Raw genomic sequence first — 18,523 nt, 5'->3', positions numbered from 1 at the left:
CGCGAATCATTTGATTTTGGGACTTTGGAGCAGGTACCTGAATCATTTGACTTAGATTGGGACTTCATGTCGCATATTGCGAATCATTTGATTTAGATCAGAACAGGTACATGAATCATTTTGTGAACTTAAGTCCCGATCTAATTAAATGATTGAAAGTTCCCATCTAAATGATTCACAATCCGCACTCAGAGTCCTGATCTGAAATTATGGTTAGCAAATCATTATTCAGATCTGCGCTTTGGAGTGGGATGATTCACAACGTTCTGATCTATGTCAAATGATTCACGATCTGCACTCCGAGTCCTAATCTGAATAGTTTGCGAAACATCATTTCAGATCAGGATTAGGAGCGTGGGTCGTGAATCATTTCACTTAGATCAGAACTTTGCATATCGCAAATCATTTGATTCAAAACGTGTAAGACAAATCATTTGAGTCATTCTATTTGTGAATCATTGAATCACTCAACTCGATTCATGAACCCATTAGGATCTAAATCAAATGAGCTGCGATAAGCGAAGTTCCAATCTAAGTCAAATGATTCGTGATGAGTCCTGAACTGAAATGATGGTTCACGAATCATTATTCAGATCAGGACTTTGGAGCGTGGATTGTGAGTCATTTGATTTAGATCGGAACTTTGGAGCATTCACAAATCTTTTGCTTTACACTGGAGAGTGTAGTGCGAATCATTTGATTCAGATCGGGACTTTGGTGCAGGTTCATGTATCATTTGATTCATTTTGGTGCGCAATGGCAAATCATTTGTTTCCAGGATTTTGGAGCAGTTCGTGAATCTTTTCTGAATTATTATTTATTTTTTTTAAATCTCAAACAGTAGAATACATCAAACAATTAAGGCAGTATAGTCATTAAAAAAAGCGGTGGTTTTACTATAGTAAAAGTGACTTGGATAGGGACTTCAATCGCAAATCATTTGTTTTAGATCAGGACTTTGGAGCAGTTTCACAAATCATTTGAATTAGATTGGAATGGGTTCATGAATCATTTCGCAAATTGGACGATTCAAATCAAAGGATTTGTGCTATGCGATTTGAAGTCCCGATCTAAATGATTCACGATCCACGCTCCGAAGTTCAAATCTAAATCAAATGACTCACAATGAATGCTAAAAAGTCCCAATCTGAATAAAAATTCGCAAACCATCATTTGACTTCCATCGAAACTTTTGATTTGAATCATTTGCTTTTGATCGGGACTTCAGTTATCCAATGTGCAAAATGATTCATGGACCCATTCTGATCTAAATCAAATGATTTGCAATTTAAAGTCCTGGATTGAAAATGCGGATTTGTGCGTCATTTGATTCATTTCGCACTTCGGAGCGCGTATGGCGAATCATTTGTTTCCAGGATTTTGGAGTGGTTCCGTGAATTTTTAAAAATTTTTTTTTTTTTTTTTTTTTTATCTTAAACAGTAGAAAACCTCAAACAATTAAGGCAGTATAGTTATTAAAAAAAAACAAGTATACAGAAGTACAAATTAAGAAAAGAAACAAAAATTAACCATGGTTTTACTGTAGTAAAAGTGTAGTATAATACATGCATGTGCGTCACATTATTTATATATATTTTGTTTTATTAGTATATTTTTATCTATTTATCTTAAAGTAATTGAAAGAGAAGACAAGCAAGATCTCTGATTGAAGTCCTTGAAAATCAAAAAATTCTTGAAAGTTCTGGAATTTCATTTTACAGTATCTGTACGACTGCTGCTAAAGGTAAAATTCTGGAAAACACTTAAGAAATAGCACAATGTAGTGGGAGGAGCAAAAGTCCAAAAGGTTTTATTAAGCTTTTGAATATATATATTTATATACATTTTTTTTTTTTAAAACACAAAACCATAGATAATCACCAAAAGGACCCTGGATGGAAAAATATTGAAAGAAAACATCAGCAGCAATTTTTGACCCCACAAATTTAATGCTGTTTTCTATGGGAACAAGTGAGTTATGGATTGTTTTCAGAATTTCAGTTATGCGAAGGAAGCATGTGACTGTGATTAGTGGTATTTCAACAGTTTTACTGTGTCTGAATGTGGTTCTGGTCAATTACAAAGGACTCAAGTATCAAAAGTAACAAATAAAACCTCCCCGGTCGGTTAAACCTTTAAATGGCGCGTTTTCTGCATTGCAGTAACATTTACCTTCTCTAGAGAAGTCAAGCGAATCATTTTCGAGGTGACGGCATGTCACTTCCGCAAACAATTGGCACTCAATTTGTGGTATAGAAAAAATGGTTTGGGGGAGTGATATCAACAAACTGGTTATGAGGTGCTGTAGTTTAATACTGTACTTCTACGTCGCTGCAGTCAAATGCACAAGGCTGGTCACTTCCCAAAATCAAGTATTTCATTTACTACAGCACATCTGCATGGGCTTTGATGGTTGTGACATTTCAAAGACAGGGGAAGACATAATCCTGTGGTTTAAGGCTAGCTTCGTTCAAACTGAAAGCAACATGTGACTGGATGAAGAAGTACGCTTTCAGGATGCTCATCCTTATCCAAAATAAGCCTTCTATCCACTTACATACAAAAAAAAAGATGGTGTGGACAGGGAGTAGTGGTGACTGTCTATATAAGATACACTGTATTACTGTAAGTTCATCATAAATGATATAAAAAACAAAAGTCACGAATGAACAATGCTATGAAATACGTGCAAGTACAAAGAGCTATAGAACCCTGCTTAAACCTCCCTCAATTGCACATCCTCTTTCTTTTCGTTCAAACTCAAACTAAAGACAAAAGTCCCTCAATACTTGTCTCTAAAATGCTGTTACTCCCAACATCCCTTCCTTCCTACCTACCTTCTTTATCCATCTTGCAACAATCTAGACTGGTATGTAGGATACACTCACTCGTTCAGGCTTGTGTTGGTGGTGGAGTCTCTCTTTCCATCTCTCCATCCATGTCTGTAGGTAAACTGCAACACCATTGTATTTCACTGCCTGACTTTATTACGGTATCTACTATAAGGCTATATATATGATGTTTAACCCTTCCTGTGCCTCTTTATCAAATGTACACATTCATCTATCAGTCAATCATTTTAAATAGCAGGTTAGATCAGATTCGAATAACCCGAGTCACATTATATGGACCTGAAAGTCTTTGCCATGTAAACATGTCCATGTAACGGACTAGGTCCGATAATCTCAACCCCGTGAGGCACCGCTCTTCCCTTCCTTGTACCAACCCTGTGGTTTTAGCTCGCCTGAGTGGTCCGTAGATTGGTTGACCCGCAGTTGTTTCCAGACTGGTGAGCTCCAGAGGGTATTAGAAAGCCCTGCTGTAGTCCTGCAGGGGGAGCGGTGGATGACAGCGGGCCTGCCTGAGTCCACTGGGGCATGCTGTAGGTGGGGCAGGTGTAGCTGTACTGCTGATTGGTTAGACATAGTGAACCCTTCCGTCCGGCCGTGGGGTTGACGGCGGCTGGAATGTGACCACCCATGGAACAAAGCTGACCTGGTGCAGAGTATTTACGCGGCATCATCTGTGGAAGAAGAGAGTTGGGTTTAATTAGTACTAATTTAAGTAATCTTGATTGGTCAATACAATGTTACAGAGCTGGGTAGATGACTTATAAACTGTAGTCTGTTACTATCTCCAAGTTAGTAGTTTGCAATGTAATCCATTACATTTTACGTAATTAAACTACCTTTTAGATTACTTTAGTGCTCGGCGACGCATCCAAAATAAAAGTTTGTGTGTACATAATATGTGCGTATATTGTGTATATTCCTCAATATATAAATACACACATGCATGTATATTTTTAAGAAAAATGTTTACATATTAAACATTTATATGTAATATAAATTATATGAATTTATACATGTAAATATTTTCAAAATATATATTGTATGTGTGTGTGTATTTATATATGTGACCCTGGACCACAAAACCAGTCATAAGGGTAAATTTTTTCGAAATTGAGATTTATACATCATCTAAAAAAGCTGAATAAATAAGATTTTTTGTGGTCCAGGGTCACATATACACATAATTAATATACACTGTACACACATATAAGCAAAAACTTGTTTGGGACGCAATTAATCGTTTAAACTGCACTATTTTTTGACTAGTGACTAGTTTTTGTATGTCCACGAAACTGGAACAATTTCTGGGTGTCAAAAAGCAATCGGCTATTTCAGAAATGAACATTTAAAAGATTAAAAAAAAGGAATTAGAGAGTATCAATAAGTTATGAATAATTTATTTCTACTGTGTGAATAATATGTAATCCATAAAGTAACTGTAGTCTGGGAGTATTTTAAAGTGTACTTTTTGGTTATTTTCTGATTACATAATCCAGATTACAAGTAATCAGTTACTAGCAGCTCTGGTTCCAACCACGCTAAGTAACACCATAATACAGTGAATTACTGTGTGTATCACTTTGTCGGCCAGCTGCTAAAGTTGCGATGAAACGGAAGTAGCGACAGATCTTTTTTTATCTGTACTGTCACACATCTGAGAGCATTATAGAATATAAAAATAGTATAGGGCAGAGACTTGGTTTAATTCACTGCACTCAAAAATGAATACAAGCTTGAAGTCGATAGTATAGGAGTGGGGTTTAATCAGACTCATTGGAGAAGGCTAGCATAGGTCACCAGATTGAGTTTTAATTAATACTGATTTCATTTTGTTTAATTAAACACTTGCATTCATGAATCATTCACAATAGAAATTCTAATAAGCATTTATAAAAATGACAGAATTTTCATTTCATGCCAGCTTTAACACTGGTAGATTTATGTTAGAGACTTAAGCTCTGTACCAAAACCTGCTAAGGTCTGACTCCCAGTTGATTTCAATAGTGTGATATTAGCATGTTGCTAAGCTAACAGCATGATACTCTAATAAGCATAAAAATGCTTAAAAAATAGGGGAAAATATGTTTTTAAAACTACATTTACAGGTTAATAAAGGCCTTCTGAAAAGAATAAATGTTTTTTTGTAAGAAAATTTATAAACTGCAATTTCTAGCTTCCGCTAACTGTTGTACATGTTCACGACAGAGTGGCGTTCCAGCAGATGACGTAGGCGAATGCGAACGTGCAGAGAAGAGAGCAAAACAAAACACCGGTCACGAATGTAGACGTACAAAACGAGGAGAAAAAAAAATGTTGTAGGATTTTGATATAAGCCAAGGGGGGACTGGTTCTCCTTTGCTGTAAGCAAAACTTGGTTCTCGTTAGACTAGTATATTCTCACCGGAGCATACGCTACGCTTACGTCATCCACTGAAACGCCATGCTCTCGTGAACGTGAGTACAACACTTAGCGGAAGCTAAGAGATTACGATTTATAAAGTTGTACAAATTTATATTTTCCTTATACAAACACATTGCTTATCTTCAGAAGGCCTTTATTAACCCCCGGAGCTATGTGGAGTACTTTTTATGATGGATTTATACACTTTATTTTGCTTCAAAATCTCAACACCCATTCACTGCCATTATTAAGGTCAGGACATTTTTAATATAATTGATTGTACTCATCTAAAAGAAGAAAGTCATATACACCTAGGATGGCTTGAAGGTGATTAAATCATGGGGTAATTTTCGTTTTTGGGTTTCTCTGGCAAAGTAAGGAGTTAACGTACGTCATGGGCTTGCGCATTCTTTCTGGAGCCTTTCTTGACATGTGGCATCTTGTTCTTGGCATCCCTGGCCCAGTTGTCAACCAGCTGATGGAGTTCAGCTGTGAATGTGCCCTTATGTTGCAGATTAGCAGCAGGTGCTTGGTCCTGGTCATGGCTCTGTCCATTCTCTTCTCTTACTGGACTTGTGGTACCTGTAGGTTACAATTAATACATGCCAATGAGAAAAACTTGAGCATTTTGAGACTAAAGAAAACAAAATCATATATGGACGTTTACATGGCAAACTCAAGAAATGGTGGAAGTCCTACCTTGCACATGAACGTTTGAGCCTGATATGGTTTCAGTCTTTCCAGTGGCTGACAGATTGACTGAACTTTGTCCACTCTGTACAGCTTGTTTGTTCCCTAGACAAAACCAAACAACATTTTAAGCCATTTTTTATTCACAAGCCAGTTACAGTTGAATGTGAATCACTAAGCTCTGATACCTTGTTGAAAAGAACCAGTGCCGCTACCACTTCTTGACCTGGTCCCCTTGCCCTTAACAGGTCTCCGTCTGCCAGCCGCAATGGCCACGGTGGGAGGGACCACCACAGAGGGCGGCGTTTTGCCCAGACGTGTATAGAGTTCCTCAATTTCCTTTTTCTGCTTATTCTGTAATGCCTGGATCTCGACCACATGTCTGCAAAAAGAAATTCAAGTTTAATAGGTGATGCATTACACACATAATACACAGTTATCATGGATGAGCTCATAGAAAACAAAGGTACCTCTCCCTGAGCTTGTTCATCTCTCGTTTAAAGCCCTCATCTTCTGGTTCCGAGTCGTTGTCACTGCTGAGGTAGTGATTTGTGATGGACACGCTGGAAGGGGTCGGTTTAGCAGAGTCTGGTCCCTCAGCAGAGCTTACGGAGGAGCTCTTCCCTTCTGCTGGAGTCACTGAGAAGCGGCCCACTTTGATGTCAGTGCTGGAGGTCACCTGAAAGCGGCCGACTGTAGTAGTAGACGGGACGGGTTCAGGGCTGATCCTGGGAGGAGTTTGAGATTTATGAACAGTGTTTTCAGGGCTAGAGAGTGAAGACGGTGATGATGAGGAAGAGGAAGAGGAGGATGATGATGATGATGATGATGATGATGATGATGTTGTTGAAGATGGGGTGATGGAGGAAGATGAGACTATGACTGTTGCATCTTGAGCAGTGCTTGGGACTTCATCACTCGCCACTGAAACCTGAAATGTAGAACGAGGATGTGAATGAACTTGCTGTACAAATCTGTACAAAATGCACACTGAGAAATTTATAAGGCTACCTGAAATCGGCCAAGTTTGAAAGCTTTCTCAGGTGGTGATGCTGCTGGCTCTTTCTCCTCAGTGCTGGTCTGTCCATCTGGTAGAGTTACACCTACGGAGGTCTGTAAAAGAGAGTGTGTGTATAAATATGAATAAGTGTGAAATACAATGTACAGTTTTAAAAGGTTAATGACAATTATTCTATGGTCTGTCTCAATACTGGATTCACATTGGCTGACAGGTATGCAGTAAAACCGTTTAATGCACAGGTAGTTCTAAGTCCGTTTAATCACCGTTCTATATTAATGTGCTGCTTTAATTGATGCACAATAACCAACACACATCACTCACACAGAGAGAGAGAGATTGTAGATTGCTTTGGACACACATAAACTCGTTGTCAACACTTTCCTGCGATTTTTCCTAATAACCTAGATACTAGATAACTACATTATATTCCTCAGAAACAAGGTGGGAAAAGAACCATGTTCTTGGCTGAACCATGTTTTGTTTTTTGTTTTTGTTAACGACAAAAAGTATATATATTTTTAGTAAAATACAAAAAAAAAACAGAAGAGGTGTATGGAAGTCATGTATAGTTATTTTAGTACTATTTATATACAATTATAATAATTTTAAAGTTTTTTTTTTTTTTAATAATTTTAGTATAGGTTTTTATTTTGTGCTTTTGTCATTTTATTACACTGCTGTTCAAAAGTTTGGGATCAGTAAGATTTATAATGTTTTTTAAAGAATTCTCTTATGCTCATCAAGGCTGCATTTATTTGATGAAAAATAAATATTACAGTTTAAAATAATAGTTTTCTATTTAATATATTTGAAAATATAATTTACTCCTGTGACGCAAAGCTGAATTTTAATCAGCCATTACTCCAGTTTTCAGTGTCACATGATCCTTCAGAAATCATTCTAATATGCAAATATATTACTTTTATTATCAATGTTGGAAACAGTTGTGCTGCTTAATATTTTTTTGGAACCTGTGATTGTTTTTTTTCAGGATTCTTTGGTGAATAAAAAGCATTTTTCTTCAAAATAGAAATCTTTCTAACAATAAAAGTCTTTGCTATCACTTTTTATCAATTTAACACATCCTTGGTGAATAAAAGTATTAATTTCTTTCAAAAAAGAAGAAATTTACAGGTCACAAAGTTTTAAATTGTAGTTTATATTGTTACAAAAGATTTCTATTTAAAAATAAAAATTAGACACCAAATCAGCAAATTAGTAACTTTCCCCCACCTGTGGCCTTTGTGGGGACGGCTCTGCAGTTGGTGTCTGGGCATAGCTTGTAGGTGTCCCAAGTGAGGCAAAAGCACCAGGTGCAAAGTTCCCACTGGAACTGAGAGATAAACTGGAAGGCGTGACACCAGAGATAGTGCCGATAGTGCTGGGTGGGGAGGATGCAGACGTCTCTCCAGATCCATCAAGTTGGTTAGAGGAGCTCTGGGAGGAGTCTTTGAAAAGGGAACGCAGCTTCTGGTCCAAAGCATGGATGTCTTCAATTCCAGGTGGCTTCCCCTGTACATCACTCTCACCATCTCCCGTCACAGACACCTGCGTCACAGGAACAGACGAGGGGCCGACTTGCACCTGCTGAATGCCGGCTTGAGCTTGATCCGACCCATTGCTCTCAGCCACAATGTTTTGGGGAATCTGGGAAGGGGTTGGAAGTGACAGTCGACGTGGTGCTGGTGATTCAGTTGGGGCTGGAGAAGGAGACATCCTCCCTGTTCTGGTCTGCTGAGTGGTTGATGGTGTAGGAGTGGTTACTTGAGTGGTGACTGTTGTAAGAGTTGCAGTGGCTGTTGGGACGGGACTCTGGTATAAGGACTGAGAAGTAGGAGGGAGACAGCTCTCTGGGGCAAGACCTCCAGGTGTGGGTGGTACCACAGAAATCTGGGTTGAGCCTGGGGCAAAGCTAGCTTGGTCCTGCTGAACACTGCTGGCTGATGTGGGATCAGATGCTGGATATGAGAACACACGGAATCAGTCTTAATGTCAGCTATTACTCGGCAGATACAAATTAAACATGATAATATCATAAATACTTGATACAGTGCCTTGCAAAAGTATTCATACCCCTTCATATTTTTCATGTTTTATGTTGCAGATAAGGGTATGAATACTTATGCAATTGAATCATTTAGTTTTTTTATTTTTAATAAATTTGCAATGATGTTAAAAATCGGTTTTGTTTTTTTGCTTTGCCATTATGGTATATGGAGTGTAAAATGATGTGGGGGGAAAAAGCAATTTAAAGCAGTTTAAAATAAGGCAGCAACATAACAAAATGTGAAAAAATGAAGGGGTATGAATACTTTTGCAAGGCACTGTGTATATTTTAAAGCACTTTTTTTCTGAGGATGTGTATAACAGACCTGGTGTCGAGTCTTCAAATGATGTGTTTGCAGAAGGAGGTCCATAAAATGGTTCTCGAAGTCTTGCTTCAGGCACTGGGCTAACTATGAATCGCCGGCCTGCTGAATGTACAACCTGTGCTGCTACGCTAGGTGGCACACCTGTTAAATACATGTCATATATGTCAAATGATACAAGCTGCAAGATAAGGCCGGATGAAATGTAAGAAAATCACCACGAAGTACACTTACCAGGCACACTGGATGTTGAAATTTCAGGTACTTGGTCCAAATTACTGCTCACCTGAAGTAACATGTGTTAAGGAGAAAATTTCATTTGTAGTCTTTGAATCATTTCTCATATTTGCTCTTAAGGTCTGAAAAAACAAAAAAAACAAAAACAAACATACCTGATTTTGGCTATTTTTCTGAGCTTTTCCTTTCTGATCTGCCATCTGAATGACCTCTCGAACCTGTACTATGAAGGACTCCCGCTCGCTCTCCAAGATAAAATCACTTTGGATCTTGAAACAAAGATACACACTCAGAATTACAATTGAATTTTATTAAATATTTAAAGAAGTTGAACATCCTGGATATTGAGAGCCAAAATGTTAAAGGGATAGTTCACCCAAAAATGAAAATGTATTAATAACAATTTCTTCTCTTTTCGCTTCTCCTGCGTCAGCAGCACAACGTGTGTGCATCTGGTTACTCTCGTGAACACAGAAGAGAAGACATTTTTGAATAAAGTCATTATTTTGGTTTTCGCACACACAAGAAGTATTCTCGTAGCTTCATAACAGTGTGGTTGAACCACTGATGTCACATGGACTATTTTAAAGATGTCTTAACTACCTTTCTGGGCCTTGAACGTGGTAGTTGTGTTGCTGTTTATGCAAGGTCAGAAAGCTCTCGGATTTCATCAAAAATATCTTAATTTGTGTTCTGAAGATGAAGAAGGTCTTACGGGTTTGAAACGACACGACGGTTAGTAATGAATGACAGAATTTATATTTTTGGGTGAACTACTCATTTAATCAGGGTTCGTACAGATACTATAAAATGACATTCCAGGACTTTAAAGGACTTTAAGCACTTTTTTTTTTACCTCGCTTATCAAACAATGTCTTTCAAATTTTAAAAAAGATAAACAGATAAATAAAAATATTTATCAAATGATCTGCCATATGCGAAGTTCCACTCTAAATCAAATGATTCACGTGATTCCCGATCTGAAACAAATGATTCACGATACGTGATCCGATTGGAGAGTTTCAAAACACTTTGCTTCGTAAATAGTTTCGTGATGCATTGGTATAACAGATTCTGAGTTTTAAAAAGCTCTGTTTCACATATATCACTATACTTGTTTTTTCTAATCATTACAAGCTACGTCAAAATTCAAAAATGAACGGCTCTTTAAATTTAATCTTGCTACTGAATCGCTTGAATCGCTTAGAATGATCGAAGTCACAAGTTTGAATTAATCTGAGCGGTTCCAGTGTAAATGACTCACTCAATTGCTTTGATTCATCTGTTCCTCTTTCACGTCTTCAGCCATGTTTACACGACATTGTCAGCACTACTACTTGCTTAGCTCGCTAGTTTTATGATGCATGACGTATGTTTTTTGAATTGTGTGAATATGTGCTCATTGAAAAAATTAAACACTTATTTCATTGATACATTGTCATTGATACAGTTTCTCTTCAGGAATATTGATATTTTCAAGGGGTTTCCTGGCCTTACATTTCAAAAAGTCAAATTCAAGTACTTCAAGCACTTTAAGCACCTTGTACGAACCCTGTTTAATGCATAAAATGCTAAATGCAAAAAAAAAAAAACCCAATACATATTGTAATAAATATAGTTGTAATTTCAAATGAAGAGGTCTCTGGCAATCAATTCACTCTACTGAAAAAGGTGAAAGTAAGAGAAAGGGTGTACCATAATTTGAGCAATTTCAACAGGATTATCTCCATCCAAATCAAACTTGAATGTGACCATTTTCCTGTTGTGGGTTTCCAGCTGGCATTCAGCGACTCTGTCCCCAATATTAGAAATCTACAAAAACAAACAGATCAACAACCCCATGAAAGTAATTATGATGAAACTATTATTATAGTAAAATACACATCAAAATGTAATGTAATGCCACTATTAAAAACAAATCAAATTAGATTTGAGCAGAACTTACATTCAGCACATTAAGCTTGAGCTTGGGCTTGGCCATCTTTTCGTGGCGTGAGCGGCTGCGTACAGAGCGGCTCTGGGGTCGCTTCGTAGAGCGCCCCTCGTGCCTGCCATCGTTACCATCGCTCTGACCAGAAGCAGCATCGGAGTGACCACTGAGGGCAGCAAAAACATCAGTGGTTAAACTTCTCTCTAATGGAATGTTAATATTAATAAACACAAATTACAAAAAAGATTTTTCACCTTTCTGTGGAGGCTGGAACCAGAGATGTTTGAGGTTGTGACTGCTCTACCGGCTGCGGTTGGGACACACTCACTGGTCCCTGTAATAGAGAATTGATTTGGAATTTCAGAACATTTTCATTCCAGTGACTCCTAATCACAATCATCTACACACACAATAACAGGGAGAAGTGGTTCTTTGGTCAGACAAAAAGGCATTGTAGGGCCCTATGAAATCAGTTTAATATTTTTCCCCAATTCAGTTTAAATTTTTTTCCAAATCAGTTTTTTTCTTTTTAAATTTTCTAGACTTTGTTTTTATGGTTAAAGGAGAAGTTCACTTTCAGAACAAAGATTTACAGATAATTTACTCCTTTAAGCCCCTTGTCATTTAATATGTTCATGTCTTTCTTTCCTCAGTCGTAAAGACGAAAACATTTCAGGATTTCTTTCCATATAGTGAACTTCAATGGTGCCCACGAATTTGAACTTCCAAAATTCAGTTTAAATGCAGCTTTAAAGGGCACTAAGCAATCCCAGCCAAGGAAGAAGGGTCTTATATAGCAAAAACAATCGGTTATTTTGAAAATCATTTACAATTTATATACTTTTCAACCCCAAATGCTCTTCTTGGCTAGTTCTGTATGAACTCTGTGTATTCCGGTTCAATACAGTTATACATTATATGGAGAGAAATCCGGAAATGTTTTCCTCAAAAAACAATTTCTTATCGACTGAAGAAAGAAAAGACAAGAACATCTTGTATGACAAGGGGTGAGTAAATTATCTGTAAATTTTTGTTCTGGAAGTGAACTTTTTAAAATTAAGAAATATTTATCAAAAAGCATGTCTAATTAATTTAAATCATGAAACTTATACGAGTTAAACAAAAATTGCATTTTTCCTCAGATTCTGTTTTATTTTTTACCAAATTCTGCATTGTCAATTCATTTTCTAGATTAGATTTTCATGATTTCATTAAATTTTAATAACCAAAGGCATGTCAAATTAATAGATTTTTTTCATGAATTTATTACTATTATTAATCAAAAATACTTTTTTTTTTTTTAAGAAATACTGTTTTTTTTTTTTTTTTTTTTTTTTTTTTTACATTTTACTGATAAATAAATTATGTTAAAAAAATTCTGGTAAAAGTTCAAGTTAAATTTAACTTTTATTTTGACAGGCTGCTGTAAACATCTTTAAATTTCTGTTTGTATATGACATGACAATAGTTTTGTTCAGATGTTCATGAAGTTTGAAATATTGTTTATGCGTTTATGTACTTGTATATTGAGGCGGTAGAGGCTGAAAATACAGCGAGTGTCACACATACTGTAGTAACGAAACCATGCGTCTGGCAATCAAATAGAAAAACATCTGTTAAAATTAATTATTCTGATTTTACTGTATTTTTAATCATACAAAATAGCCATAAAACAGCCAAAATTTTTTTTACTGAAATTACTGACAATAAAAGAACATTTTGCATAACATTTATTAAAAATGTATACTTGTCAGTATTATTTTTTTTGTTGTTTCGCATTATAAATTAATTTTAAGAAAATCTGGTATTAAATTGATCAATTCTTGTTTACCATTACAAACTATATTTTTAAAAACACATATTTTATATGCAAGGCATAAGCACTGTAGATATTATCTGCACTAAAACCCCACATGGCGAACTGCTAATTCACACACCACAGTGTTAGGCACGACTAGTACCTGACAGGCCTGATATAGAAAATAGAGCTGTTCTGCATTTGGAGGTGGTGAGAAAACAGGAGGGCTGAGTTGACATGCCCATATCTGACAAGCATGTAAGAGCAGCCAGCATGCAAGGAAGAAATGGAGAAGCAAAGAACAGTAGGATTAACGTATGAACAGCCAAGAAGTTGAATGTTGTGCGTAAAGCACACACAACATTCATCAAGCAACAGGCAGGCCAATGGAAGATGCAAGCTCAGCCACCAGAGGGCACTCTTCATACTGTACCTGTAAGACTTGAGGGCCCGGAGGGGGAGCGCTGCCATCCTGAGGCGGCTGATGGTACTGCAAGGGGACGGTAGGTTGAACAGCAGAGGGCAGAGTCGCAGTCTGACCCATCACCTAAGAGGGGGAATTCATACTCTTGTTTATGTTTAACTCTGGTTTATGTTTAACAAACAACAGATCTATACAGCAAGATGTTTTGTCTTTATGTTATGGATCACATGAAGTGTACCTGGGGTGTGGCCGCAGTTGCAGTCTGGGCGATGGGACCTGGGGTCAAAGTACTGCTCGGCTGCTGCTGCAAAGGGGCCTGGGCTGGGTGCTGTGACTGTTGAGGAAAAGCATTTTAGCAGAGAAAGCCAAGAAGCAAGTGTTTTTTTTTTTTTTTCTTCAGATTAACGTGACAGGTTAATACAAAGGAAATGACTCACCATGCTTTGTGGATGGGTCATGATGTGCTGTGGTTGTGCATCAGACTGTACGGTGTTGAAAGACGTGCCTGGCTGGGCAGGGTGAGTCTCAGGGACGGACGCTGAACCTTGAGCATCCACAAAACCTACAGCTGTGAGACAATAAGACTTTCAGAGCGTTTTCCCATAAAGAACATCAAGCAATTGGATTTTTTGTATCTTATTTGAGCAAAACAATTTGTTTTGCAACACTAACTGGAAGCAGAGGCTCCAGGCTGCTGTTGTTGCTGGTGCTGGTCTCCTTCATGTTCTTCAGACTCCATAATAACTGAGGCCTGAGCGGGACCAGAGGGTTTGACTGTGGTGTTGGTATGTGGCTGTGAGGGGTCCGTCTCCTGTACCATCTTCCTCTTTTCTTGTTCCTCTCTCACAAGTTTTCTCTGCTCTCTCTTACGAGAAATCAGGGACACTCTGTCTTTTATGGCCTTTGCGATGGTCTTGTGGTCACCCTCGCAAACATAACCCGAATCAACCTTGTGAAAAAAGATTACTCAGAATTTAACTTGATTAAGAAGGCCAATTAAAGATTTAAAACATCAACAATTTGAATCTATTCACCTTTTTCTTCCCGTAAGAGAGGGCGTGGCCATTTGTAATTTTTTATGGGTCTCGCTTTTGGTTTCATCCACGTTAAGCTATTTTTAACTGTACAAAACAGCTTGTTTTGGTGCTTGATATTGCAAATTGGTGTGTCTAACAATGTCATTTTAATGTATGATCTTAATTGGTTTGTAGTGCACACAGTTTTACTGTTAACTGCATTCTGTTATTCTCAGGGTTCGAACAGATACTGTAAAATAAAATTCCAGAACTTTTAAGGATTTTTCAAGCACTACTTTTTTTGGGACTTCAACCAGAGATCTCACTTATCAAACAGTGTCTTCTCTTTCAAATTCTAAAAGAAGATAAACAGATGAATAAAAATATACTAATAATACAAACTGGCAAAAATAAAGTGAAGCACATGCAACGTACTATTACTAAAGTATTACAAAGTATACTACACTTTTACTATAGTAAAACCATGGTTAATTTTCTGAGGAGATTTGTATGCATGTGTATACTTTCTTCTTCCTTTGTTTTGTTTTTATAACTGTGTACTGCCTTAATTTTTTGATGATTTCTACCAAGGTTTAAAAAAAAAAAATTCAGCGAAAATGATTCCCCATATATGCTCCGAAGTACTGATCTAAATCAAAAGATTTGCGAACCCGCTCCAAAGTTCCGATCTAAATCAAACGACTCACGATCCACGCTTCAAAGTCCCAATCTGAATAATGATTCGTCAATCATCATTTCAGATCAGGACTTGGAGCATGGATTGCGAATCATTTGGCTCAGATCAGAACTTTGCGTATCACGAATCATTCAATTTGAATCATTCAATTTGAAACTGTTCCGATCCAAATCAAATGATTTGCAATACGTGCTCCGAAATCCTGGTTTAAATGAAATTATTTGCAATACATGATTTGAAGTCCCAATCTAAGTCAAATGATTCGCAAACCCGCTCCAAAGTTCCAATTCAAATGACTCACGATCCATGCTTCGAAGTTCTAATCTGAATAAATGATTTTGATCGCGACTTCAAATCGCATATCGAAAAGCATTTGATTTGAATCATTCAATTCGCGAAATGATTCATGAACCCGTTCCGATCTAAATCAAATGATTTGCAATGCGTGCTCCGAAGTCCCGATCTAAATCAAATGATTCACTCTATGCGATTTGAAGTCCCAATCCAAGTCAAATGATTGGCAAACCCACTCCAAAGTTCCGATCCAAATCAAATGACTTGCGATCCATGCTCCGAAGTCCCGATTCGCAAACCATCATTTCAGATCAGGACTCGGCGCGTCGACTGCAAATCATTTGACTGAGATCGAAACATATAACAAATCATTTGATTTTGATCGGGACTTCGAAGTGCGTATTGCGAATCACAGCGGCTAATGAACTGGAAGCCTCACCCATAGGCTTACTTCCACATTGAAGAAAAAGGTGGATAGTTGGGTAACAGAGCAGAAATGTGAGTATCTTTACCATTTCTTGCGCAACATCATCTGGGACGTCTTTATTTAAGTCAAAGGAAAACTCAATGGCTTCATTCTCTTTGTATTTCCCTTTAAGTTTCTTGACATCCTCAATTCGCAGCAACAACTTTATGGCCACCAGCTCTCCATCATCCTCCTCAGCCAGCTCCACACGAACCCCAGTCTCCTCTTGGAAAAAGGCATGACTTAGGAGGTCCTTGATGCAATACCTAAAAAAAAAAATAATAAAGAAATGAAATTAAGACATGTACCAATATATTAATGAGAACATTTATTGATAAAAGAAAGATAATAAACAGAATATTGTGCCCATCTAGTGAATCTATCTACTGAACGTTAAATAATATTCTTAGTCTTTCCTTCCTGTGATGGAGCAACACAGAGAGAAGCCACAAGAGTTTACTTCCAATTAAAAGCCTAACACAGCTTATTGTGAAATTAAAAGAGACAGTAGACCAACAATAAGCAGATACACAATTGTATGCCTACAGCCGGACTTTTACTTATAAAAAGGCACAAAATACACAAGGTCTGCTACTATTCCAAATGCTCATTAAATATGAAAATGTAATATGCACTCTTACATCATCTATTCTAGAACATTCTAAAATAAAAATCAAGAAGTAAACACTGCCATTATCCAAAAAACTCAACTGTTCAGTATAAATGTGCTGTAAATTGCTCATTGATGGCAAACTGCTCTGAAGCTGCAAGCCCGTACAATATATGCTGTGTTTTTATTCTGAAATGTGAAATACACAAATTAAGTAAATTATAGCCTTTTAAATTTTAATAATTACTTTAGGCCCTGATTGCAACTCCTGTTTGTCCATGCCCAAATTTAATTACAATGAGTCAGTTTTACTGGTTTACATACAAACCAATAATAAAGCAATGTTTTGAAAAATCAGTTTATTCTTCAGTAATGACACCAAAACTTAATTATTTGTGTATCTTACTCAGGGGTACTGAATGTTAAATAAAGCATGCAAAATGTCATAGGGAACTTGTTCAAACTCATTTTCTCCTCTCATTCTGACGTAACCACATAACCACATGCATTGTCGTTCCAAACCCCTAAGACCTTTGTTTATTTTTAGAAGGCAAAAGATTTTTGATGAAATCAGAGCTTTCTGACCCTGCATAGACAGCAACTTAGCTGACACATTATAGGCCCAGAAAGGTAGTAAGGATGTTAAACAGCAGGTCTTATCGGTCTTCGAAAAATATATTTTTTGCAGTTTGTAACGTAGCTATTCTTTAATGTAAACAGTCTGCAAAGTTGTTAATCAAAAAATGTGTATTATACATAAAGATATTGTCTTTGAAAAGAAAGATTCGACTCTGTACCACCTTAAAAAGTCATCACATTTTCGAATCTTCTGCCTGCCCGCGAAATACGAACACTCTGACCTGCCCACAAACACTTCTACTAGTTAGTGTTTACATCATTTCGAGAAGATTGTGTTCTGTTCTGTGAAAGCAAGTTTTTGTTTTCATTGCCGAAAGATGATGCTGTGAAGTGGTTCAAATTCACCTTTTCTAAGATACCACATCAATACAATTCAAGCCTTTTGTTGTGTGCTATTCATTTTACAGAGGACCGCTTCTCTAATCTTGGCTAGTTCAACGCAGGATTCACTAAACGCTTGTCCATGAAAGAGTACATTATCTGTATATTGTACATTATCTGTAAATTGTTGTTCTGGAAGTGGACTTCTCCTTTAAGCTCAGAACTGCTTTGAACGAATAGTTTCAAAATCATTCCAATATTAAACGTATATTCTGAGGAAAGTACAATGTTTTCTGACCTTAAATGCATTTAAACCTGTTGTAGGGGACTTCAGCACAATATTACGACACTTTAACATACCATATGACCTGCTTTTTAATACAGTCAGTGGAAATGTGAAATCAGTGGTTCAACCATACTTTTATGAAGCTATGAGAATATTTTTGTGCGCATAGAAAACAAAAATAATGACTTTACTCAACGTCTTTACGAGAATACCACGACGCATGCAGAAGAGAAGAAATTGTTGAATAAAGCCGTTATTTTTGTTTTCGTCGTCCACAAAAAGTATTCTCGTAGCTTTATAACATTACGGCTGAACCACTGATGTCACATGGACTATTTTCATGATATCCTTGCTACTTTTCTGGGACTTAAACGTGTCAGTTGCATTGCTGTCTATGCAAGGTCAGAGAGCTTTTGGATTTCATCAAAAATATCTTAATTTGTGTTCTGAAGAGGGTGAGAAATTAATGACA

At 37.0% G+C, this 18,523-nt stretch overlaps 1 protein-coding gene across 1 annotated transcript in view; it reads right to left on the bottom strand.

Annotated features, from left to right (window-relative positions):
- Positions 1-1,894: 1,894 nt before the first annotated feature.
- Positions 1,895-18,523, bottom strand: part of wnk1a (WNK lysine deficient protein kinase 1a) — a 32,026-nt gene continuing 15,397 nt past the window's right edge. The window contains exons 7-24 of the mRNA XM_051100213.1: positions 16,242-16,461; positions 14,395-14,671; positions 14,160-14,290; positions 13,961-14,056; positions 13,732-13,845; positions 11,755-11,834; positions 11,516-11,666; positions 11,266-11,382; positions 9,726-9,839; positions 9,568-9,619; positions 9,337-9,477; positions 8,198-8,922; positions 6,955-7,056; positions 6,414-6,874; positions 6,132-6,325; positions 5,953-6,048; positions 5,645-5,835; positions 1,895-3,523 (exon numbers count right to left, since the gene is read on the bottom strand). Of these exons, the coding sequence (XP_050956170.1) occupies positions 3,236-3,523; positions 5,645-5,835; positions 5,953-6,048; positions 6,132-6,325; positions 6,414-6,874; positions 6,955-7,056; positions 8,198-8,922; positions 9,337-9,477; positions 9,568-9,619; positions 9,726-9,839; positions 11,266-11,382; positions 11,516-11,666; positions 11,755-11,834; positions 13,732-13,845; positions 13,961-14,056; positions 14,160-14,290; positions 14,395-14,671; positions 16,242-16,461 (3,550 nt within the window). The 3' untranslated portion in view covers positions 1,895-3,235. The remainder of the gene's footprint in view (positions 3,524-5,644; positions 5,836-5,952; positions 6,049-6,131; positions 6,326-6,413; positions 6,875-6,954; positions 7,057-8,197; positions 8,923-9,336; positions 9,478-9,567; positions 9,620-9,725; positions 9,840-11,265; positions 11,383-11,515; positions 11,667-11,754; positions 11,835-13,731; positions 13,846-13,960; positions 14,057-14,159; positions 14,291-14,394; positions 14,672-16,241; positions 16,462-18,523) is intronic.

The sequence above is a fragment of the Labeo rohita genome, chromosome 25 (assembly GCF_022985175.1).
Source record: "Labeo rohita strain BAU-BD-2019 chromosome 25, IGBB_LRoh.1.0, whole genome shotgun sequence".
Taxonomy (NCBI): domain Eukaryota; kingdom Metazoa; phylum Chordata; class Actinopteri; order Cypriniformes; family Cyprinidae; genus Labeo; species Labeo rohita.
Note: the sequence above shows the minus strand (reverse complement) of the source record. Positions and strands in the feature narration are given on the sequence as shown.